The following is a 26011-nucleotide window of genomic DNA, read 5'->3' as shown; positions in this document are numbered from 1 at the left end:
AAAGGATGTACCTGTATCTGCAAGATATTCACCAACATAGAGACAATCACATCAGTACGTACCTTAGCTAGAAACGACTCAGGGATAGAATCTGACAAGGATATCACTGTCACATGTTCATAGCTCATGAAGAAACAAACACTCAAAGTCTCTGACATGAGAGGACTACCAGAGACCAGGCACCTGCTCAATATCATACAGATGTGCTGCTGTATTTGACCATAAGTGACATGGTGAACCTGCAGAGATAGGCAGGACAACATTAAGCAGGTGTGCTGGAAAGCTTAACTTGACTGCAGTGAAAGATCAAGGAGTCCTTCCATCTTCTGCCTACTGTGCTGGCTTCTGCATGTAAACACTTGCCTGCCTTCATGGAAAAGGTGACAGATGTGTTAAAAACCCAGGTTGAGCACAATACTCAATAGTTGCTGGATATGCAATTCTGCCTGCACTCCATCACTCTAATGTTCCAGCCATCAGTGCTCAGCATCCGTGGTAAGGCAAAAGGGCATAAGGCATCTGAATATCACTCCAAGAAGAGAGTGGCTCCAACAAGCTCCTACTGCTTCAGCAATGGGTGTGTGCCTGTATGCCTTCGCGTAATCCAGTAAACCATGGACCTAGCAATTTGATAGTGCAGTCAAAACTGCAAAGTTAGCATTCAGGGACTTGTGCTTTGTCCCATTAGTTCAGTGGCAGGAAATTGGGATTGAGTCACCCATGTAGTGGGCTATATATATGTGTGTGTTCGTGTTAGTGAGAAGCGTTGGCATTTGTGCACCTCATGATGCTGGAAGCTCACTCACTGAAAATGCACAGCCTTTGCAAAATTAGTGTAGGATGTTAATATTTTGCAGGATGGTAGGGGAGGGAGGGCAGAACGGGACTAATGACATTAGCTACAATATCAAAGACTTGGGGAACCTTCTTCAGATTAAGTGCTCCCTAATCTGTCCTCTCTTTACTGGAGGTGTGTCCCAGAATATCATAGCTCTCTAAGAATACCTGTTGACAGGGATACCTGTGTTACTGTTACAGGTTCATGCAGTTAATGCAGAGCCTCAAGGTCTCTCAGTTAAATCATCTGCTTTAAAGTTATCACATCACAAAGAGATAGAAGAACTTTGTTTTATTCCAAACAGTAGTGCAAAATGAAACATTTCTTGGTCAGTCTGATCTGTTAAATAGAGCACACAGTGACATCCAAATAGCTGGTCCATAACAAGCATAAGAAAAATACATCCATGTATGTCAATGTCCTGGAAGTGAGTAGCTATGAGGACTTCACATGTCTCTTTGGCTCATTGAATCATAGCCCTGTCGTCCAAGCATTTGTGAAGGATGCCTGGGTCATTTCAGCATTCTTAGTGTCAGCCTTCTCCTCAGAGAGACCTCTCACTTCTCCAATACTTCCCACCCTTCCCTTCAGTTGAGTCAGGTCGTGAAGCAGCAAAATAATTATGATGGGAGACAGAGTTTGCGATGTACTACATCAAAGTCCTAAATCTCATTTTCAAGAGCCCAATGGTCTGCTCTAAATAGACCACTTGCAAGTATGGGGAGATGATGGCATAGTGATATTGTTGCAAAACTTGTAATTTAGAGACCCAGGTAATGCTCCGGGGAACTAGGTTTATAACCCATCAAGGCTTTTGGTGAAATGTGAATCCAAATTAATCTGGAACTAAAAGTTTAATGATGACCATGCAATCATTACTGACTCTCAAAACAAAAACATTTGGTTTTCACTAATGTCCTTTACTGAAGGAAAACTACCACTTCTACCTGATCTGGTCTATATGTCTTCAGACTTAGCCACTTAAATATGCCAAGCTGTTTAAAATGTATCAGGAAATAAATGCAACCTGACCAATCACCTGGCATCAATTTAGGCACCAGAAACAACACTGCAGATTCAACAGGTCTACATTTGCCAAAGTCTTCCTAAGATCAGGAGGCCAGTGCTAAAAGTGGGAGAGCTATCTCACAGACTGGTTAGGTAACTGCCTCGCAAGGCCATACTATGAAGACTTATTGGTGTAGCGCACTGGAAATCACATCCTGGTGTTCCCAGAGTCATCACAAAAATACATAAAATAAGTACACAAAATTCCCCATTTTACTGGTTTTCAATCCCAGGTTGATAGAAAGCACAGACCAAGTTTCTGTACTTAAATAGTAATTCTTCCTGTTACAAGTGAGCTTCAGCTACAGGTAAACAGTTATAAATCTATAACACTTGCTAACATACACACAGACAAGAAAATAGGTTATGGGCAGTGGAAAACTGGGAGACAGTTCAGTGGTTCCTATTCAAGGGTTGATGAAATGATCCTTATGGGTTCTTATGCTCATCATAATGTGACTTTTCAGTCATCTTTCTTCTGACCCTTCCACTGATTTGCAGGAGACACAAGATGGCTGATTTGCTTGTAAAAAGTCTTTGACTTATCAGTTAAAAGTCAGAGCTGACAACAACTGGTAAAAGGAAGATTACATATTTGACTGTAGAGAATAGAGAAACAGCCTCTGTGCTGGTGGGCATCAAAACACTTCTCCCTATCTTGTTCCCGGTTATAAATTGTTCAGTTATTTGAAACCCAATCACATGGTTGTTGGTAGGCAAAAGGCTTTTCCAATTGATAACTGGTCTAGAGTCGCTAGTATATAGAACAATCCACTTCCTGTTGCCACCCAGCTACATCTGTATATGGAACCAATTGGCTCCAATTTGCCTGCAATCATTTCAATTACTGCTGGTTCAAAGCTGTTTACACAATACTTCCTACAAGTGTCAGATAACTTGCTTTTCAAAACATTTAGTATTCTTTTAATACATTGGTTTTAAATCAGTTCTTTTCCATTTCAGTCCATAATTTTATGCAGCTCAGAAATTAAATTCAGTCTTTCCAGTATTTCTGAAGAAGACATGCTCACTGTTTTCAAATTCTAAAAAAGTCGTACTGCATTCAATGCAATAACTTTCCCAGTAGACATTGCAGAACCTGCTGAATTTCCCAGAGGTTTTTATCAGACCACTGTCGATCCTGGATATGCTTCTCCCACTGGTAGGACTGAACCAGGACAGGTGGCTCACAGTGGTGTACAGTCAAGATAGAGTGCCCTGGAAGTCCACACTTGGCTCCAGACCCCAGGATGTCTCATGGTATCAAGTCAAACATGGGCAAGAAAACCTCTAGTTATATCTTGTACACAAAAAGCAGGGCAAATCCAACATGGCCAATTACAATCCATCACCCTGTGCCTCACAATCAGTCGTCATTAGTAAAGTGGTGGAAGGGACCAGCATCAATGCTATCAAGCAGCATTCACCAAGCAACTGACACTCACTGCTCACCGACATTCAGTTTTGGTTCCACCAGAGTCAATCAACTCCTGATTGTATTACAACTTTGGTTCAAACATGGACAAAAGAGCTGAACTACAGAAGAGGAGATTGATGGCCTTTGACATCAAGGTATCATATGACAGAACATCAAAGAGCATTAGCAAAGGTAGAGGCAGTGGAAATTGGGGTAAACTGACCAAAGATCACTGGACAAACATTAACTCCGTTTTTCCCTTTACAGATGCTGCCAGAACTGGTGAGTTTTTTCAGCATTTTCTATTTTTGTTTCCGATCTCCACCATTGAAGTTCTTTGCTTTATTTTTGGTTGTCCATCTACTGGACTCGTCATTAACAGAGTACCGCCTTCAGTTGGTCAAAACTTGCAACATGTAGCTCTACCACACCCAAATAAAAGTATTTCCCACTTCAGTTGCAGCAATTCCTACTTTCTTAAAGTGTCACACAGTGAGCTTGAGATTTTCAGTCTAGTGAGATTCAGCTTGTTTGTCAGGTCAACCCTACTCACCTATGGCTCACCATTCCCCTACCCTCCACACTGTTCCAATCTCAATGCTCACCATTCATGCTTCCCAATGTGACACATTGCTGGAAAATAAGGAGGGGAAGGCAATCATTGGCGGCACTGAACTTTACAATTTTCTCCTGAAGCCCCTCAACATTGATACCCCACTGCCAATGCTGAGCCTTATCCATCTCCTGATCAAAGACATCTGCATTCTGATGTTCCTTGATGTGTCCTCCATGAGGCTGTACATTCCTTGCTTCTCACTTTCCAAATCACTAGCATCCAAATGCCTCCTGTTCCTGTGACCATTCCTTTCATTTTGCAAGGATTCCCAGAATGAGTCCTAGACACAAACTGGCTTCAGATACTTTAAACATACAAATCACCATCCATACTGACTGCAGGCTAACAATATCCAGGCACACTGTTGACCAAGCACCCTACTGACCCAAGCTCACTCTGTGCACTGACTGAAGCACGCATTCTGTACCCTTCCTCCACACCGACAAGAGCACACCCTTTCCTGACTTAACCTTCATTGCATTCACTGCTTTCAAAATCAGATACTGTTCAAACAACGCCACTCCATTCACTGCTTTTACAGCTCAACGCTGTTCAGACATTGCTACTCTGTTTAGTTTTTGCATCGCTACGTGATTCAGCTATAAGTAGCCCTTTGGAGAGTGCACTAAAATATGTCTTTGAGCCATAAACCTTGTCCGCCACATGTCAGATGGGTCTGGATATGGGTCAGGGGAGACACGTCTCCTTAGTCCACTCAGATGCATCAACTGCACTTGGTGACAGCATAAGGACTATAAGCATAATTTAAAGCCGAAGTTAGAACAGAAAACATGTCCCTGAGACAGAAGAAGGTTACCACTCTCCAGATACACACTTGCTCTTTCCTGTCAGTTTTCTTAAGTTCTTGCTTGGGTAGAAGCTAATTGCGAAGATGGTTAATCCCAGTGCGTTTTAGTATTAATGGGATGCAAATCATTCAGATTGGCTTCTCACAACAGCATTCAACACACTCAACCGTCACCTTGAGTGGATGAACATAATCCATTAATTATCTGAACTGTGAAAATAATTTTTTTTTGTGGAAAAAAAAGGAAGAAATGTATGAAGATCTAGGCAGAAGACTGTCTAACCATGTGTATTAGAAATGCTTGTGAAGAAGCATGTGGAGAAGGTGGTTGAGTTCATGGCACAGTTTTTCAATATGTAAATTGCAGTATTTAGCCTTTATGTGTAATAAACAGTGTTGGCCTGAAGACCGTTCTTGACCTCGTCTTCTGCTAGACAACCTGTCTTGAACCTAACATATAAAATGTTTGTATAAAACATGTCAAAAGATGGGAGGGGACTGGAAAATGCCACCCATCAATCCCTTAAACTACTTTCACCAATGCTTTCCCACGTTGTTAAATCTCATCACCACTTACGCTGTGTTTCCTGATCTTCTGAACGAAGAACCTTTCATCTTTTGTTATCAGAGCTAACCCACCCCACTCCCATTTCTCATTCTGCTTGTCCTTTAAAAATGTCAATTATCCCAAAGTATTTAGGTTATCTTGAAAACAACAGCTGTAGAATGGCATTTAGGACAAAATCCATTTACCTCTTTTTATGCCACTTGTTTATCTATCAGGTTATGCATGCATTCTGAAAGAGCCTACAACTTCAATTTTTTACCATTCTTTCCTTGTAACTTATCCATTGGTGCATTATTCATCCAAATTGCTACACTGCCCTTTTTTCCAAATCTTACCTCTAAAGTGTTAAATTTGCCCCTTTTCACAATCCTCCTTTCTCACTCTTTCAGATTAAAGCCATATCTACAGCCCTAGTTTTCAATTATTTAGGTCTCAGATCTCAGCTCACTTTAGGTGGAAGCCATCCCAACAGAAGAAATCCTTTTTCCAGTGTTTAAGGTGGTGCCCCAATGACTTGAATTGCCTTCCTTACTCACTGAACCATACATTTAAAAATTCCAAAATTAATTGTTATTTTGCTTGCGATTTAGGTAATAATCAGAGATTATAACTTTGAGGTTCTATCCAACACCTCAGAACATAGCTGCTCAAACTCCCTCCACAGAACCTCATTTTATATTCTACATGTCATAATAACCGGATCCTCTTCCTCCTCCATTCATAGTTCTTAATATTAAAGTCTGCACGTATGGTTAACAATATTAAACCTAGACAATACTAAACAATATTGAGAAAGACCCAATTAAATAATTCACTAATGTTCTGATAATTAAGTAAGCTAATTTTTGCTGTGTTTTTGCTCTTATTAATTGTTATATATTGCTTCTGATAAAATCACTATCTTCAACTTCAGCAGTAAATCTATCTGAACGTGTGACAATCTAAGACTTCTCATCTTCAACTAGATTTTCAATGTGAAAGGATACATTATATGATGAAATTCTGAATTATTGGTAACTACATAATGTTTTAATGTTAAAAGTCTATATGCTGAAATTAACAGTCTAAGAGAGTTGGTAGAGAGTTTTGTAGCAAAGTATAAACCATTACCAATGAAAATCAGTCAACAGATAGGATTATCCACCACTGCATTAACCAGCTCAATTTTTCTTTTCATCAAAATGAGTAGGACGAAAATTGTAAGGTGATAAGTATAAAAGTACAAGATCAGGTCAAAAGTGTACAATAAAAGTTTCTTCTAGTTAAAAGTGCTTAAAACAACAAATAAATAAAAGCATATATACAAATCCATAATGTTACCATAAAAATACTTATCTAATAAATAACCACTGATACCATTTTTGTAGGATGCTAAGAACTTCTTTATCTACAGAATATCTCTGCATTTGTTTTTACACTTTCTGCTTTTTTCCCCACTATTGATGAGAGCAACCAAATCTTTGTTTTTGTGTCAAATACTGCTTCACTTAAGAGTTCTTCATGTGATATTGTATACCAATGCAATTATGTAGAACAAATAAGTGCAATGTTTGCACGAAACGTAGTCTGGTTAATCTGGATGGTGTGCTAGAATGCTGCCCAAGAAGGTATTTGCCAGTTGTTACTGTTCTGGGTCAATGTTTGAAATTCTTCAAAGCAAAAACTAATTTCTATTCTAATTTGGACTTGCTTTTGTAGTCTAATCATCTTAGATGCCTGCTGATGCAAAAGGTTTTCAATAATCTTTTGAACTCTTGTACATTTTGAATCCTCTCTTTGAGTCATTTCGTCGTGGAGAAGGAGACCTTCTAGCTTTCATCCTCGGTTTTGATCCTGGTTTGTAAGGTTGGAAGCTATTTTTGTGATGCTTCTCCTTTTTCCTTTGTTCCTTCTCAGTTAGAGTTGAATCTTTAACCTCCTCCCTTTGTCTCAGATCATATGTTTGTCGTTGAGATTGTATGGTATTCTTAAGAGTATTGATGAGAAATCGTTTGTTGGCTCCTGGAAGAGGACACTTCATCCTGTTTTAAAAAATGCGAAGTAAGATAGTTTATTATTCTGAGAAGGAGAAATATAAACAATTACATTAAACTATTTGAAAACCGCATCTTCATTTAAGTTTCTATTCCATTCAAGAATTCAAATTTCTCCTTAGGTCCTTGAAGTGACATTTTGAGTAAATTATCAAGTAGGTGGAGCATCTTATTCTTTCAAAACAATTTACGGTAAAGCTAAATATACTTCAATAAATGATATGCAAGAAATTATACTTGTCTAGCACCTTTAATGAAGTGAATATTTTAAATGGAAAAATAGGCTGAGGAAGCTGATCAATTACAGGGGTAAAGTGGGTTTTGACAAAACATTTAATTGCATAGTGAATTTAGAGAGTTTTAGAAAAAAAAAAATCACTGCAGGATGACTGGTTGGAAAACTTGACGTAGAACAGGACCTTGCCATATAGGCAAAGGTCCAGATTTAGAAAATTTCAGTGTTCCATGCGTTTTAGAGTCAAGTGAAGATCACAAGGACTGAAGTGTTGGTGACATTGCAATTTGTGTACTTATAGGATAAAGGCTGTGAAGAACAAGTTGAGATTTGCAAAACAGAGCCTGGGAAACCTGCAAAGAAGTTTTATTTCAAGACTATAAATCGATGATATTGCATACATCTGGAGTATAAACAACACCTTACTAATTTTCCTTTTATCAGGAATACACCACTTTAAGCTCCACAAAATCTTATCACCCACAGACCTAAACATTTCCTGTATTGAAATTTAGAAATATTTGCAAGTTAAAAGCAAAAGCTTTAAACATCATCATATGACGATTGTCCTTAGAACTGACCTTTCCTTTTTCGCAGCATTTTAGATTAGACATTGTTTTCCTAGTGTTGACTCCCAAGACGCTCAAACTGTTCACTACTTTCGAAACATTTTTTTCGGTCCAGTTTAAGACCATTGACCCTAATTAAACAAACTACCACCAAAATAAAAAGCAGGAATATTTATGATAAGCAACAAAGTATTGATGAGGGTAACGCATCTCATAAATTACCACATAATAGGCTTGCCAGCAAAATTGTAACCCATGGAATAACATGGACAGAGGAAGGATGGATATTATGTTGCCTGATTTTAAGAGTTAGGGCGGAGTGTGAATGCTAGTGCTTTGGAATGGAGGAATATATAGTAGTACTTCCTATGATTGGGTTTTAGGACCACTATTATTTTGGATATATTTAATAACTTGGATTTGGGTGTGTAGGGCACAATTTCAAAATTTGCAGATTTTTAAGAGATTGTGATAGATTTCAAGAGACATTGACAGGCTGATGAAATGGTCCGACACTTCGCAGATGAAATTTAATGCAGAGAATTATGAGGTGATACATTTCGGTTGGAAAACGAGAAGAGTACAATTTTATAAAGGATGCAAGAAATAAGAGACTAGGGAGTTATACATGCACAAGCGTCTCAGGCTAAGACAGTGGTTAAAAAAGGAGTTGGGATCCGGTGTGTTACAGAGAGTACTAAAACAAGGAAATCATGAGTTATTTTTACTCCCAGTTTAAATTGGCATATTGTGTTCAATTCTAAGCAAGACACTTTAGGAAGGATACAAAGATTATTTAGAGGATACAAAAAAGATTTAAAAGGATAAGAGACTTTAGGTACACAGGTAGGCTGGAGAAGCTAGAGTGATTATTCTTGGTGAAGATTGAGGGAAGACTTAATAGGGGTGTTCAAAATCATGAAGAGCCTAGACATAATTAATAGAGAGATCTTATTCCTAATGGTGGACCTAGAGGACACTGATTGAAAGTGATTGGTAAAAGAACTAAAAGTGTCATGAGGAAAGTCATTTTTTATATGGTGATTGGTCACATGTGGAATGTACTACCTGAATGTATTGGAGCCAATCATGGTTTTGTAAAGCGATTTACATAAGCACCTTAAACAAGACAAAAAAATATTCAGTGCTTCAGGGCAAGTGTGCAGCAGTGGAATGACCGAACCTGTTCTTACAGAGAGCTGACACAGACTCAAACAACTAAATGGCATCTCTATATGTTGCAACTATTCGATTATTTTAAAAATTATAATTGCAAGGGCTATTTTCTTTAAAATTAATCAAGAAAACAATCACAGGGCATGATCCTGGATGTTTCCTTTGATATCTGCAATTTGTATTTCATACAATATGTATTTTTTGACCAATTCTACTCAAGGGGATAGCTAAGGGTAACAGCTCCGCTGAAGTTACCCTCCATATAATGTCATAACATACACAATTTACCAACTAAATCCTTTTAATTGAGATGTGGCAATTCATGTTCATTGACACAGCATCCCTCAGAAGACCATTATTTGAATGCAAAACAACTCAAGTAAGTAGGTCCTTGTGAAATCCAAATTTCAACATTTAAAAGTTATAAATCATGAATGATATTTCCATTAGCTCTAACAGCTTTTAGATTTTGTAGAGGAGATAATAACACATTTCAAAGGCGCTATGTAGGGAAAAGGAGTCACCATAATTGCAATTTCCAAAAATAGTGAAGGCCATTCCACAAGACCAAGAGCAAAAGTGGGCCATATGACCCCTTGAACTTATTCCACCATTCAATAAGGTCAAGACTGATCAGATGATGGCTTTAGTTTCATGTTTCAATTTGCTCTCCAGACTCCATGGTAAATCAAAAATCTGTCTCATTCAGTCCTGAATGTATTAAATGACCAGGCTCCAATGTTTTGCTAAGGTAGTGAATTCCAAAGGTTAAGATAAAACGGGAGGCCCTTTAAACCGAAGTTGTGACCCACCTTGTTCCAATACTATGAGGGAAAAATCCTTTCAGTATCATCATTGTCAAGCCACATAATAATCTTATTATGCTTCAATAAGATAACCACACATTCTACTAAACTCCAATAAATGTAGGCCCAACCTGCTCAACCTTTCCATGTGAAACAATTCTGTCATCCCAGGAATCAACATGAACTTTCCTTCCAATCAAATAAACAAGAAAACCAAAACCAATACTATAACCAGTATTCCAGATATGGTCACCATATGCTAAAATCTTTTGTAGTAATGTTTTAAATTGGTACTTTGTGAATGTCATTTCTGAAATTCAGATACACTAGATGTCCTAAATCATCTTTATCCTTTCTCCTTGTTGCATCCTCAAAGGACTCTAATCAATGTGTCAAACCTGATTTCCCTTTCATAAAATCATGTTGACTGCTCGATTATATTTTGATTTTCTAAATGTCCTCTTATTGCTTCCATAGAAAACAAGGAAGATAGAAACAGGGCTAGGCCATTCAGCTAGGCTAGGCTAGGCCATGGCTGATCATCCAACTCAGTACCCTGATCCTGCTTTCATCCCATACCCTTTGATCCCTTTAGTCCCAAGAACTATTTGTGCCCCTTCATGAAAACATTCAATGCTTTGGCCTCAACTACTTTTTGCAGCAGAGAATTACATAGACCTGCCACTCTGTGGGTAAAAAAAAAATTCTCTGCATCTCAGTCCTGACTGGCCCATCCAGCATCTTTAGACAGTAACCTCTGTTCCGTCAGTTCCTGGTAATCAGGAACATCCTTTGTTTGTTTGCCCTGTCTAGCCCTGTTCTTTCATATTAAGTTCCAGCATTTTTTCAATGACAGATGTTAGCCTAATTGGCCAATATATTCCTGCTTTCCATTTCCTTTTTTCTTGAATAGAGATGTTAAATTTATGGTTTTCATAAATAAACATGCATTTTACTAATCCTTCACCTATTTCACTTGAATGTCCATGCACTTAGTATCTCAGGCGTCCAATAGACAATTACAGAAACTTTCCAACCACTCAAGAATTAAATCTCACAGCAAGAGATAATTAATTTTGACAGATGCAGCAGCATCCAAAAACAAATTAAGCACACAGCTCCTTGACATAGGTTTTTAAAATAGATTGGAATTCCTCAAAGATATATGAAGCATGGAACCAAACACATTGTAAGGTAGTAGACATTATCTATTATTCAGTTCAATATTGGACAAATGAAAGAGTTTTGCAATTTGTACTGTAATTTTCATCAGCGAAGAGGAGTTGTATTTCATTATTCATCAGAGTGTACTGTTCTGCATAGGGACCCGAACAATATCTTGGTTCCTAACCAAATCTGCAAGTACGCAGATAAGGGATGTACTTAACCAAATGTACTTGCTATCAACAATGAAATTGTGTGCTCAGAGGATGAAAAAAAGTTAAAATCCAGGCAGGTGAGAATGTAGGAGATCTGCTCCATGACCTCTGTCACATCACATATCTGCAGAGAACAAATCCTTAGAAGTGGCATGACTGAAGTTGGAGAAATATACTGTCTCCCTCCATTCCCACTACTACACTGGTCACAATAAAAATTTGAATGTTTTATTCAGTTACAGATATGGTCAATTATGTACCTTATATATATTAGGTTTAGTTTCGGAATATCCATATTTATTTAATAAATAACAAATGATTAGTTTTTTTAGAAAACAAGATTTTTGACAAAGATACAAAACTAATGAGCACACAGTTTGAAATATGAAATTCTACATATTTACCCATCAAAATACTTTCCAAACATGTGAACAAAGCAGAAAAAAACCTACTTGGCAGATATTAATTTGTGATAAAAATCATTTTGGATAATAATGGTTATTTCTTGAAGGAAAAGGAATAAAATATGTAATTAGATTACTTACAGTGTGGAAACAGGCCCTTCGGCCCAACAAGTACACACCGCCCCGCCGAAGCGCAACCCACCCATACCCCTACATTTACCCCTTGCCTAACACTACGGGCAATTTAGCATGGCCAATTCACCTGACCTGCACACCTTTGGACGGTGGGAGGAAACCGGAGCACCCAGAGGAAACCCACGCAGACACGGGGAGAACGTGCAAACTCCACACAGTCAGTCGCCTGAGGTGGGAATTGAACCCGGGTCTCTGGCGCTGTGAGGCAGCAGTGCTAACCATGTGTAAGATACCTTTCACCTGTGCCAGGATTGAAAGCTATCACTAATAACAGGCTGTTGTGATTGGGACCTTGGCACGTAGTTTATTCAGGAAACATTGAGAAAACTCTTTCAGAAATTTTTCAGGAGAATGGGTAGATCAGTATTTCAGTTATCATGCTGAACTCCTAAAAGGGTTTTGTTAGAAAGGCAGAGGTAGAGCTTGATAGCTTGTCTTCCTCAGCAGGCTGAATCCCAAACTGTATCGAAAACAAAAATGATCTCCTGGCAACCATCTCACAGGGATATGATTTCCAGTAAATAATTATAAACAATTGGCTAAAGTCATTTGACTTCAAAGATGTGCCTTTTAATAAAAATGTCCCTTTGTGTTCTTTCTGTGATACCTTTAAAAATAGTCCAGTTATATCCTGAATCTTTTCAAATACATCACTGTCCACAATCCTTTAAGATGAATTTGCAAACAAAAAGTTAATAATACAACCTCTTCATAACAGTAGTATCTCTATGGGATGTGAACACTTGACTACTCATTTGGTTGACACTTTCTTCAAAAGTACCTCAATTACAGTTTGGTTTGGTATACATAGTATTGTATAGAAGGTGGTCCACCAAAATGATCTGGAGACCACATTTGTCTTTTTGCCACATTTAGAAACCATAAATTATTACTGTAGATTTTGACTATCCCATCCTCAAAAGCCATGGAAACAATATTCCCTTTAAGCTATGCAACCTCTTGGACGGTCTGTGTACATTGCATCCACATGTTAATCATCGATTTCCAGTTTCAGAAGCTTCTGCTGTGCACAGATCTCAGACAACAGTGCAGCGGCGAAGACATTAGAGAAAATGTAGCATGGGGCAAACATTTTCAAAGTCTTAAGGGAAGCTACAGCTCTAAGATATAGAGAAAGTCCAGGCAATTATTTCTGGCAGTGCAAACTTGACTTCAGTAGCCATTTAATAAGAGTCTAGATGCTGGACAACATTGTTAGTTATCTGTACACATTTCTGCATCTGGGTGTTTTTAAATTTTCATCTTTGGCTGTCACAAATTAATCCTCTACCCCTTCTTCAGTGGCAAAGATTGTTGATGAGTTAAGATATCTTTGAAGGGTCTGGAAAAGACTCTCTCATTTACAGAGAGAAAGAGTCCATTCAGCCTACTATGTCTGCACCAGTCAACAAGGATCATATTATACTGATCAAAATATTGTTTAAATGTAATGAAAGGTTCTGACTTCAGACAGTGAATTCCCGACTCCCACCACACTTCAAATAAAAAGGTTCCTCCCCAAATTTCCTCTCAGGCTTCTACTTGTTGTTATGGACAAGACCAGACCCTCTCAAAATATTTTAAGGAGGTAGCCTAGACTCTATTTTTTTTAATTTTGAAGGCAATTATAAAGTGTCCTGATGGAATGCAACTGGTCACACTACTCGATATTAAGCAAAACACAATTTATTTAAACACTGTAGTTAAAATACAACCAAAGAAAGAGGAATTTAGAATAACTTAACTCTTTTGGAAAACTTAACAGAATAACAGATAGTGACAATTACTAATTAACTGTTCCAACATAGGAACATGCTACAAACACATCTTTTGGCAAAAAAATGAAAAATCAGCCAGATTCTTACATGCAGTTTTCCAATCCAGGAGGAAAAAAGGTCAAGAGAAGATTCAAAGAGAGTAGCTACCAAGAGATAGTCACTGAAACTTCCAACTGCTTTGAGACCCTAAAAACCTGGTCTGAGAGAGCTGGCCACACACACACGGCTTCCATTGCTCCAAGGCAACACCAATTGTTTGCTTTCTTAGCGACAGCTCCTTATTTCCTTACAACCTCTCTACAGTACAAAATATCCTCTTAAAGTGATAGCATCATCACATTCTTACTTTAAATGTAAGTTCCCTGGTTATTGACCATTCTATTAATGGACAAAGTGCTTCCTCTGCACACCATCTTACCCTCAATTTCACATGCCTCTATCAGGATCCCTTTCAAGTTTTGTTGATCCAAGGAATATACCCCAGACAATCCAATATTTCCTCATAGTTCAGCATAGGCAGCATCCGGGTAGTAAATCTCCTCTGCACCTTCTCTTATGCGATCACATTCTTCCTATAATTCAGTGACTAGAACTTCATTTGGTACTCCAGTTGTAGCCAAAACAGCAATTCATATAGTTACAGCATAATCTTCCTTTGCATTCTGTGCCTCAGCTTATAAAGGCAAGTGTCCCATGTGCCTTCTTAAAAACCTTACTTACCTGCCCTGCTACCTTCAGGGATCTACAGATATGCAAATCAAGGTCCCTATGATTTTCAATATTTTCCAGGGTACTACCATTCATTGTATAAACCCTTGCTTTACTGGCCCCCTCAGACTGTTTTACATCACACTTTCCTAGGTTAAATTCCATTTGCCACTGCTTAGCCCGCCTGACCAGTCCATTGATATCCTGAAATTTACAGGTGCCCTCTTCATTATGACTATGTTTTATATAAGAACACAAGAACATGACAACCAGGAGCAGGAGTTGGCTATCAGGCCCTTCGAGCCTGCTCCGCCACTCAATAAGATCATGGCTAATCTTTTTGTGGACTCAGCTCCACCTAACCATGTTTTTACCAAATTCCTTTAGTTTTCAAAAAAATATCTACCTTAGCTTTAAAAGTGATTACTGAAGTAGCGTCAACTACTTCCCTGGGCAAGGAATTCCATAGGTTAACAACCCTCTGGATGAAGAAGTTCCTTCTCAGTTCAGTTCTAAACCTGCTTCCTCTAATCCTGAGGCTATGCCCTCTTGTTCTAGTCTCACCTAACAGTGGAAACATCCTATCTATTTTATCGATTCCCTTCATAATTTTATATGTTTTTATAAGATCCCCCATCATTCTTCTAAATTCCAATGAACACAATCCAAATCTACTCAATCTCTCCTCATAAGCGAAACCCCTCAACTCTGGAATCAACCTAGTGAACCTAAATTCAATCAATATTCTTGTCAGCAGAAAGCCTTTTGATCATAACTCCTATATTCAAATTTAAACCATTAATGTACACCACAAACAATAAGGGTCACAGCACTGAGCCCTGCAGAATCCCACTGGAAATTCTAGTCACAGAAATATCTTTCTACTGTCAACCTCTGCTTCCTACCTCTCAGCCAATTTTGGATTCAATGTGCAACTTTGCCTTGGATACCATGGGCTGTTGCCTTCTTCATCATCTTACCATGAGGGACCTTATCAAAAGCCTATGAAAACGTCTATTAGATTGCATCAAATACATTATCCATATCAATATTCTTGGCTACCTCCTCAAAATATGCAATCAAATATTTCAAATCTAATCTTCTATTTGCAAATCCATGCAAAGGAACAAAGGAATTAATGGGAGTAGGTAATTCATGCTTTCTAGCCTGCTCTGCAATTTAACGTGATCATGGCTGATCTTATCCTGGTCTCAATTCCACATTCATGCCTGCTCCCATTAGCCCTTTATCCCGCTTTTTATCAGAAACATCTATTTCTTTTTTCATATAATTTCATAGAATCCCAATAGGTCACCTGGGTCCAAACCAAATCTCAGAAGGTTGGCCCACCTAGACCCATTCCCCTACCCTATTACTCTATATTTATCCCTGACTAATGCACCCAACCTACATATCCTGAACACTATGGGCAATTTAGCATGCCCAATTCACCTAACCTGCACATCTTTGGACTGTGGGAGGAAATCGGAGTACCCGGAGGAAACCCATGCAGACATGGGGAGAATGTGAAAACTCCACACATACAGTCGCCAGAGGATGGAATCGAATCTGGGTCCCTGGCGTGGTGAGGCAGCAATGCTAACCACTGAGCCACCATGCCACCCTTGATTCTTTCTTGAATCTGTTGATTGATTCTGCCTCCACTGCACTCAGGTTCTCCTCATCTCAGTTTTGAGCCCACTCTATATCTATGCCCTCTTGTTCGAGACTGTTCCACACGGGGGAAAATCTGTTCCACATGCACTTTATCAATCCCCTTTAGTATTTTATATACCTCAATCAACCCACCCATATTCTTCTGAACTCCAGCCAGAAGAAGCCAAAGCTATTCAACTTGCACAACAGCCCTTTCATCCCAGAAATCAATCTTGTGAACCTCCTCTGAATTGTCTCCAGTGCTACCATATTCTTCCTCAAGTAAGGAGAGAAGAACTGGACACAATACTCCAGATGTGATCTCACCAACGTCTTATATAATTGCAAAAACACTTTACTTTTATAATCTAGTCCTTTTGCAATGAATACCAGTATTCCATTTTGCCTTTCTTATTATATGCTGCACCTGCATACCCACTTTCTGCTATTCATGCATAGAGACACCCAGATCTCTCTGCACTTCTGCTTCCCATTTAAATAATAATTTTTCCTTCTGTTTTTCCAGCCAAAATGGACAACCTCACACTTATCCACATTAAACTCCATCTGCCAGATTTGGGCCCATGCTCCAAGCCTATCAGTAAACTCTATCTCCTAGTCACTGCCTGCTTTCCCACCTATTTTAGTATCATCTTGAAATTACACTCTGTCCCTGCTTGCAGATCATTTATATAGAATGTAAATCGTTGAGGTCTAACAATTGAACCCTGCGGCCATCCAGAGAAGGACCCATTTATCCTGACTCTCTGCTTTCGATCAGTCACCGAATCCTCTCTCCAAGCCAATACTCGACACTTGACTCTCCGGGATTCAACCTCTGAATCAGTCTTTTATGCAGCATCGTGTCAAATGCCTTCTGGAAGTCTAGATATACCGTTCACCAGATCTTCATTATCTACATTGCTGGTTACATCCTCAAAGAACTCCCGCAAGTGTGTCATGCATGACTTGCCCTTCATGAAACCATGCTGACACTGGTGAATTGAGCTTTGTTGTTCCAAATGTTCAGTTCTCTCTTTCTTTATGATTGACTCCAGCAACTTGCCCACTACAGAGGTCAAATTAACTGTTCTATCGTTTCCCACTTTTTGCCTAAAGGATATCACATTAGCATGTTTCCAATCCACTGATACCTTTCTAGAATCCAGGGAATTTTGGAAGATAGTAACTGATGCAGCCATGATCTCTACTGCCACCTCATTTAATATACTAGATTGCAGGCAATCAGGCCCCAGGGATTTATCTACATTTAATCTCATCAGTTTACTTAATACCTTACCTCAGTTATTGCAATAGCCTTTGCAGTTTTGGGGAAGAAATTATCTTCCACTGTGAAAACAGAAACAAAATATTGGTTTGGTGTCTCTGATGTTTCTGAGTTTCCCATAATTACCTCATCTGTTTCATGAAACATTGACTTTCACTATTCTCTTCCTTTATATTTACTTGTAGAGGTTTTTGATATCAGTGCTTATGTTTTCTGCTAGTTTCCTTTCATAGCTCCTCTTAGCTCTTTTGATTTTGTTTCTAGTAATCCTTTGCTGACGTTTAAAGTTCTCCCAGTTTTCCAGAGCACGACTAACGTTTGCACTAATGTATGAAATGCATTAGTTTTTGCCTTTATATTATCCTTGACTTCGTCAAATTATGAATGATTTTTCACCTTTTTATAATTCCTCTTCCTCTCAGAAATATACTTTAATTGAGAGTATTTAGAATCTCTTTAAACATTTGCCACTGTTCTTCAACTGCCCTTTAATATTTTTGCCCAGTCCACTTGGGCCAACTCCTTCCTCAGGCCTCTTTGCCTAATGCTAAAACTCTTATTTGCAACTCTGACTTTACTCTTTCAGTCTGTGTTTGAAACTCCAGCATGTTATGGTCATCCTTCTAAGAGGATCCTTAACCATTTAAGGATCCTTCCTCGTTACATAATACTAAATCTGAAGTAGCCAGTTCTCTGATTGGCTCCATTACATGTTACTCTAAGAAACAGTCTCGCATACACTCCACAAAACTCTCTTCAAAGTTCCCCTTGCCAAGTTGAATAATCCAATCAATATGTATGTTCTAATTACCCATAATTACCATTATGCTCTTCTTACACACCCTCATTATTTCCTGGTTTATTACTTCGAGCTACTTTGGAAGTACTGGTCGGAGGCCTGTAAATTACTCCTACCAAGAGGTTTCTTTCCTTGCTTTTTATTTCCATTCAAACTAATTCAACATTTTGGTCTCAAGCACCAATATCATTTCTTAATACAGTCTTAATATCATCTTTAACCAAGAAACCAACTCCACCTCCTGCTCCTTATTTATTTATCCTTTTGGAATATTGAGTACCTTTGGACACATAACTCCCAGTCCTGATCTTCCTTTAACCACATTTCAGTAAACCCCACCAGATCGTACCCAATTGTCTCTATTTGTGCCATCAGCTCATCAACTTTATTCTGAATACTGTGCACATTTAGGTACAAGGTTTTTAAATAAGTTCTACCTTCTGATCACTTTGACATGTTGCTTTGGTTCCCAACCCCCTGACTTATTAGTTCAAAACCACGCAAATTGCACAAGCAAACCTCCCCACCAGGATGCTAGTGTACTTCCAGTTAGGATGCAACCGTCCTTTTTTTTTAAAACATCTGCCCTGGCAGAGATCCCAATGATCCAAAAATCTGAAATCCTCCCCCTCATACCAACTCTTTAGCCACGTGTTAAGGTGTATTATTTTCCTATTCTTTGCTAGACTTCCTTTTCAACTTATGGCCTAACTCTCTGAACTCTCTGTACAGGACCTCTGGCTATTTACCCTGGCTCCCCCTTATTCTGTCCTTCAAAATTCTAATAATTTCCTCAGCACCAAACTTAGATTAACTGACCTTTTTTTTCCTGGCTTGTCCATGATGTTAGCAAATCTCTACTTTAATGGATCTTTCTGAGTGCCCTCTTTACTTTGGCCAAGAACTTTCATGCTATAATGACACAAATTTCCTCTCTTAACAATAGACTGATCAGCTTTTCCCAGAGTTATTAATTCAATCAATCTTTGATTAGAAAATAGAATAAAATAGGCATTTGAAAATAAGTCATGTTAGTCAGGCAAACAATCATCATACCAACAGGGAAAAAATGAGTTAAAATGTTATTAAAAGGTACAAGAGTAAAAACACATTGTACAGCACTATAAGATTCAATTTCATTTGTATTATATTAATCCTTCAATTTGAACTATTTTCTAATTAGTGGATGTATTTAGGCATATTCTTACCAGCCCATGGGTCCCATGGTTTCAGCTCTGGCTTTTCCACGCTTTGCCTCTGTAAGAAGTTCTTCCACAGCCTTTCTATTTTAAAACAAAAATTGTTAATTAATGGAAGTTAGAATGTTAATGTACTGTTATTGAATTTCCTACCATCTTTCCTTCTACCATATTTCAAAACCTCTCATGCTTGCTGCACGTTTCTTCATTTTTCAGCTCTGATGTTACATTGTACCTTTTCAATACAAGATACAGGGCTGAAATTTGTGGTCAGCAGTGAAGCAATGCCTGCAGAAAACTACTTGCACAGAACAATTTTTATATGTTAGTTTCATTTTCTAAACAGCACTTTAATTAGGCACCAAGTCAAGGGATCCTCCAAGCACCCACAGACAGTGACATCAGCAAGCAAAGTAAGTAGCCAATCACACTAAAGCATTCTCAAGACTGAAACCCAGGAAGCAAAAATCACTGATCTTCAATTACTTTAAAATTATGAACAATAAAATACATGATTAGATCAAAACAAAAGCTGAAATATCAATAATTATGAAGTTAGGGTATTATTTAAAAGCTACTCACATCATCTTCAACAAAGCATATATCTTTTAGAAGTATTTTTACATGCCATTAATTGTGGACAAGTGGAAGCTTCATTGATTGACTGATGGCTTTAGGATTGCAATCAAGGGGACCAATAAGGTTCACCCAATCAAGAAATGTAGAATCACTGGCAGGAACTTCTGGGTTACTGCATTATTCTGCATATTCTTCATTGTAATAATAATGGTGAATGCTAACAATTCTATCATTACCGTTGCAAAATCTTTGAATTTAAAAACAAACTTAAATCCTTTTGCATATTTCAAGCCTAAAATATGCACAGCCTAAAATAATTGGAATTGCACTAAAAGTACAATGATCCAACTACATATTGAGATATTTGATAACAGGCCAGATGTTTTAAATCTAAGCTCAAATCAGAATTCAGAAAACAGTCTCTTAGTACTGTGGTTTTTCAGGTTTTTATTAAGTCACAGCACTTATTCTTCTAACTTTACAAAGGCTAACTTAATTGGTACTAAGAATAGAAGCTTTATGAGGTAATTTAAAACAACTTTTATTCTTAATGGTTTTTGATCTATTCTGCATGTATGCTATTCTTTTATATTTTGCTTGGCAGCATGAAAGACGACTATTGAAGGCAACATAAAAAAAAAATGGGATTTAAATTGAGTGGTTTCTGCATTGATCATTTGAAGATTATATAAGCATCTGCTTCTCTTTACATATATTAATTTCAATAAAAGTAACACAACAGTACTGACTTTATGTGTATCTTATAGAATTGTGGAAATTAAGTGATTTATTTTTATAGTTTATTTATATTGTATTGCCTTACCCAGAACTATGGCGGTGTATTACTACTATAAAACCGTTGTCTTTACAGATTGATTAGTTGTAAAGTGTTGGCATAGCAACAGCCATTCTTACTATTTGAGAGAAATACCGTAACTCCTGTGTTTCTTAATGTATCTTCGATTCCCCAGTACTTGAATTCCCCAACAATAAAACATAGAAGAATCGAATGATTAAGTATGTTTTGTATAGATATTAAGTGATCAAGTTTTCACTTGCCCTCTTCTGCAGCAAAAGAATCAATAGGAATTTAAGGTTTTAACAACCCTTGGGAAATGCTTAACAAGTTATTGTGAATCAATTCTTTTTTGCAAGCGCTGTCACCTCACATAACATGAACATCTACGAACAAAGTGACAGTGGTTGACTGAAAATTCCAATAACCAGATGCAGTGGTTTTTTTCCAAGATTTCTTGCAACTAAGGACTTTTCTGCATATTAACAAATAGATGCTTTTAGTAAATTAAAATGGAAACTGGATTTTTGATTGATTTATTGTCCTAACATCAGTAGTTAATCTTTTTAAAACCATAAAACAGGACAAAGTGGGACTAATTAGAAAGCTGTGGGTTAATTAAAGACAGCACTGATTAATAGTTATTCGGAAGAGATAACAGAATATGCTGAAGAAGAAAATGCCATGAGTTGGTATAAATCAAGATGTAATTCTTAAACATTGATTCCCTCCACCATCACTATGTGCAGTACAGCAAACCATCAACCTCTCAACAGCACATTCCAAATCTGTTACTTCCCATCCAAATGACACAATCCTGATTTCATGTCATATGACTGCTCCTGCATTATTGCTAGAACAAAATCCTGAAATTCCCTGACCAAACCATTCTGGGTATACATACACCATGCAGTGATTCCAGTGACTACACTTACTCAAGGGAAATTAAAGATAGATATTAAAAGTAAGCCTTGTCAGTGACAACCATGCCAAATGAGCAAATAATAAAAGAATTATGGGGAAAATTACACTAACATCATACAACAGAAAATGTTGCCATAAGTCAGTCAGCATCATTGATCAGTTAGCTCAGTTGGCTGGTCTGCGATGCAAAGTGAGGCCAACAGCAGTGGTTCAATTCCCACACTGGTTGAGGTTACCATGAAGGTCCTGCCTTCTCAAGCACGCCCCTTACCTAGGTGTGGTAACTCTTAGGTTAAAAATCACCACCAACTGTCTCTAATGAGAGATCAGCCTTATAGTCCTCTGGGACTACAGCAATTATACCTATCTGTGGAGGGAACAAAGCCAACGTTTCAGGATTTTCTTCAAAATTAACGAACATATTAAACTCGTATGGTAAAGAACTAAAACCAAGTATTTTAGTCTTCATCTACGTTGGATGTTAGTGAAAATAAGCTGAAACAAAACTCTATCAATTTAATGATACTTAGAAATGCAACTGTATTAAATTGATAAGTGATACTAGTCTATGAGAAGGGTGCAGCCTAAGAACCACAGAAAGATCTAGAAAATTTTCAATATAGGTAAATGGAAAATAATGTACATTTGAATGACGGTTATGATATGGTGTTGAACTTACTAACTTACTCACTTGCCAACCAATCTGCATTCTCCTCTCATACAATGTAAACATTACTTTTTTTACATTGACATTCACAGTCATAGAAGACGGACGGAAATGGACCCATTCAGTCCAACTCTCCTACGCCAATCAGATATTCTACATTAATCTAGTTCAATTTCCAGTATTCAGCACATATCCCTCTAAACCCTTCCTATTCATATACTCGTCCAGATGCCTTTCAAATATAGTAATTGTACCAGCCTCCACCACTTCCTCTGGCAGCTCATTCCAAACATGCACCACCCTCTGCATGAAAAGTCTCCTCTTCGATCCCTTTTAAATCTTTTCCCTCTCACCTTAAACCTATGTCCTATAATTTTGGACTTCCCCACCTCGGGGAAAGACCTTGTGTATTTATCCTAACCATGTTCCTCATGACTTTATAAACTTCTATATAGTCACTCCTCAGCTTCCGATATTCCTGGGAAAATGCCTCCAGTCTACCCAGAGTCTCCCTGTAGCTCAAACCCTGGCAACATCCTTGTACATCTTTCCTGAACCCTTTCAAGTTTCATAATATCCTTGATATAGCAGGGAGACCAGAAATGCACACAGTAGTCCAGTAATGGCCTCATCAATGTCCTGTACAACCACAACATGATCTCCCAACTCCTATACTCAATGCACTGACCAATAAAGGCAAGCACAATAAACTCCTTCATTATCCCACCTAACCTGTGACTCCACTTTCAAGGAACTATGATTCTTGCAAGTTTTCTGATTAGTGCAAACTTCAACAAAATGTGTATTTTCTCAGCGATACTCAAGTTCTGTGCTACCAAATGATTATCCATATAATTCTGGTTTGGCTTAATTCCATTATATGCAATAAAACTAGCTTCATTTATTTAAGAAAAGTAGAATCTTGTGCAGTGCGACAATTGGGCAAAATGTGGTTTAGATTTCTCTTTAAATGTGAACAATCTCTAAACAGATTGCAACATTATACAAATGCAAGTTGCTAAACTGAAGCCAATTGGCAGAGTACAACTCTGAAGCCATCATGTTTACCTTGGTCAGGCTGCACCTTCTTTTAAAATTTAACCATGCGATGTGGCTGGCTGTGCCAGCATTTTGTGCCCTTCCCTAACTGCAGTTAAGAGTCAACCACACTGGAGTCATGCCTGGCTAGACTGAGCAACAATGGTAGACTTCCTTCCCTAAACAGCATCAGTGAACAAGTTTTTACAACAATGGTTCATGGTCACTATTAAGCTAGCTTTTATTTTCTTTCCCCAGACTTTTTAACTTTTTTAAATTATTAATTTTAAATTTTACGAATTACCATAGTGGAATCTGAACACTTGTCCACAGAAGATTAACCTGGGATTTTGGATTACTAGTCCAGTGACAATACCACTATGCCACTGGTTCCTGAATGCTTGAAGTCTGATTTCATTTTTATTAACTCTTACATTAGGTTTGCGCATTGCAGGCAAGGTCAGTATTTGTTGATCATTCTTAATTGCCCTTAAGAAGATGGTGGCACATGTCCTTCTGGAGTTGGTGTAGGTACACCTACCTTGCTATAAGGAAGGGGATTTTATTTCCAAAGCTATAAACAGAACTATCAGTCTTGAAAGTTATGCAGAGAAGCTCCAGCCCTAAGTCCCATGATCAAAAGATTGAGACACTGCAAAAGAACTCTGGATTCTCAAAGCTTGAAAGAAATCTTTATAAAAACCACACATATAGCAGTAAAAGGTCAGTGTATAAGATTAAAAATACCTCAAAACAAAGGGGAATATGTGCACAGTGGCAAAATGTTGGCTTGATTGCCATTGATTATTTTCTTACGGTACTTCCTTAACAACATCTAATTATTTCTTGAATACTTCAGCTATTCATTCCCGAAGGTCATTCTAGATCCTGATCGATGGTTGTATGATGAAATATTTTGTGACATCAAGTTGAGCACTAGCTGGCCACAGGCATGACACCAAATACCCAAAGACTGAGAGTGCTATTTATTACATTTATCTGGACTGATTAACTTCTGTACCTTGCACTATGTTATTGATGATTTTCTTATTGAATGCTGTTAAAGTACAGCAGATTTCAAAAACATCCTATACTATCAACCAGTGGTACAGGTGCCAGAATATCCACTAACAAACAGTAATCAGGCCTTGGAATTGTTCGCTTCAAGAGAACTAGATGCTGCACCACAGGACAGATTTCTATATTTCTAACAAGATCTGGACTTGTTGAACTTCTTAGTTACAGTATTTAAAGATGACAAGAATTTGAAAATCTAAGCGTGGATATATCTGTCCTAATGCCTGACTGAAGTTATACAGGGTAAAAACAATGACTGCAGATGCTGGAAACCAGATTCTGGATTAGTGGTGCTGGAAGAGCACAGCAATTCAGGCAGCATCCGAGGACAGGCAAAATCAACGTTTCGGGCAAAAGCCCTTCATCAGGAATAAAGGCAGAGAGCCTGAAGCGTGGAGAGATCAGCTAGAGGAGGGTGGGGGTGGGGATAGAGTAGCATAGAGTACAATAGGTCAGTGGGGGAGGAGATGAAGGTGATAGGTCAGGGAGGAGAGGGTGGAGTGGATAGGTGGAAAAGGAGCGGAGCAGGTCGGACAAGTCCGGACAGGTCAAGGGGACAGTGTTGAGCTGGAGGTTAGAAACTAGGATGAGGTGGGGGAAGGGGAAATGAGGAAGCTGTTGAAGTCCACATTGATGCCCTGGGGTTGAAGTGTTCCGAGGCGGAAGATGAGGCGTTCTTCTTCCATGCGTCTGGTGGTGAGTGAGCGGCGGTGGAGGAGGCCCAGCACCTCCATATCCTCGGCAGAGTGGGAGGGGGAGTTGAAATGTTGGGCCACAGGTCGGTTTGGTTGATTGGTGCGGGTGTCTCGGAGATGTTCCCTAAAGCGCTCTGCTATGGGGCGCCCAGTCTCCCCAATGTAGAGGAGACCGCATCGGGAGCAACGGATACAATAAATGATATTAGTGGATTTGCAGGTAAAACTTTGATGGATGTGGAAGGCTATACATTTGAGTTATATATTTGAGACCTAACAGTTCCTATGTTCTGGATTAACTTCAACCAAGGTACTCCAATGGAGTGTTGCAGTTTTGTTAACTGTTATGCTTGAAGGAAAATGGACAATTAACAGAATCAATTCAGATTATTTTTCTGATATGATCCACAATTATTTTTATAAACAATGCTATTAGATTTCAGATTTTGTCTTCCAATTAATATAAAGAATAATGGTCTGGATGTAGGTTTGCTCGCTGAGCTGGAAGGTTCGTTTGCAGATGTTTCATCATCTAGGTAACATCAGTGAGGCTCTGAATGAAGCACTGGTGGCATGGCCCGCTTTGTATTTATGTGTTTAGGTTCCTTGGGTTGGTGATGTAATTTCCTGTGTTGACATCATTTCCTGTTCTTTTTCTCAGGGGTGGTAAATGGGATACAAGTCAATATGTTTGT

General features: G+C 38.3%; 1 protein-coding gene across 1 annotated transcript in view; it reads right to left on the bottom strand.

Moving 5' to 3' along the window:
* Positions 1-1114: 1114 nt before the first annotated feature.
* The window catches only part of LOC122548022 (protein POLR1D), a 45647-nt gene continuing 20750 nt past the window's right edge, over positions 1115-26011 (bottom strand). Inside the window, exons 2-3 of the mRNA XM_087988197.1 lie at positions 19550-19624; positions 1115-7336 (exon numbers count right to left, since the gene is read on the bottom strand). Of these exons, the coding sequence (XP_087844323.1) occupies positions 7051-7336; positions 19550-19624 (361 nt within the window). The 3' untranslated portion in view covers positions 1115-7050. The remainder of the gene's footprint in view (positions 7337-19549; positions 19625-26011) is intronic.

Source organism: Chiloscyllium plagiosum, unplaced genomic scaffold (assembly GCF_037043375.1).
Source record: "Chiloscyllium plagiosum isolate Xiang-an unplaced genomic scaffold, Cpla_swu_hap1 HiC_scaffold_6, whole genome shotgun sequence".
NCBI lineage: Eukaryota > Metazoa > Chordata > Chondrichthyes > Orectolobiformes > Hemiscylliidae > Chiloscyllium > Chiloscyllium plagiosum.
This window is presented reverse-complemented; position numbering and strand designations above follow the sequence as displayed.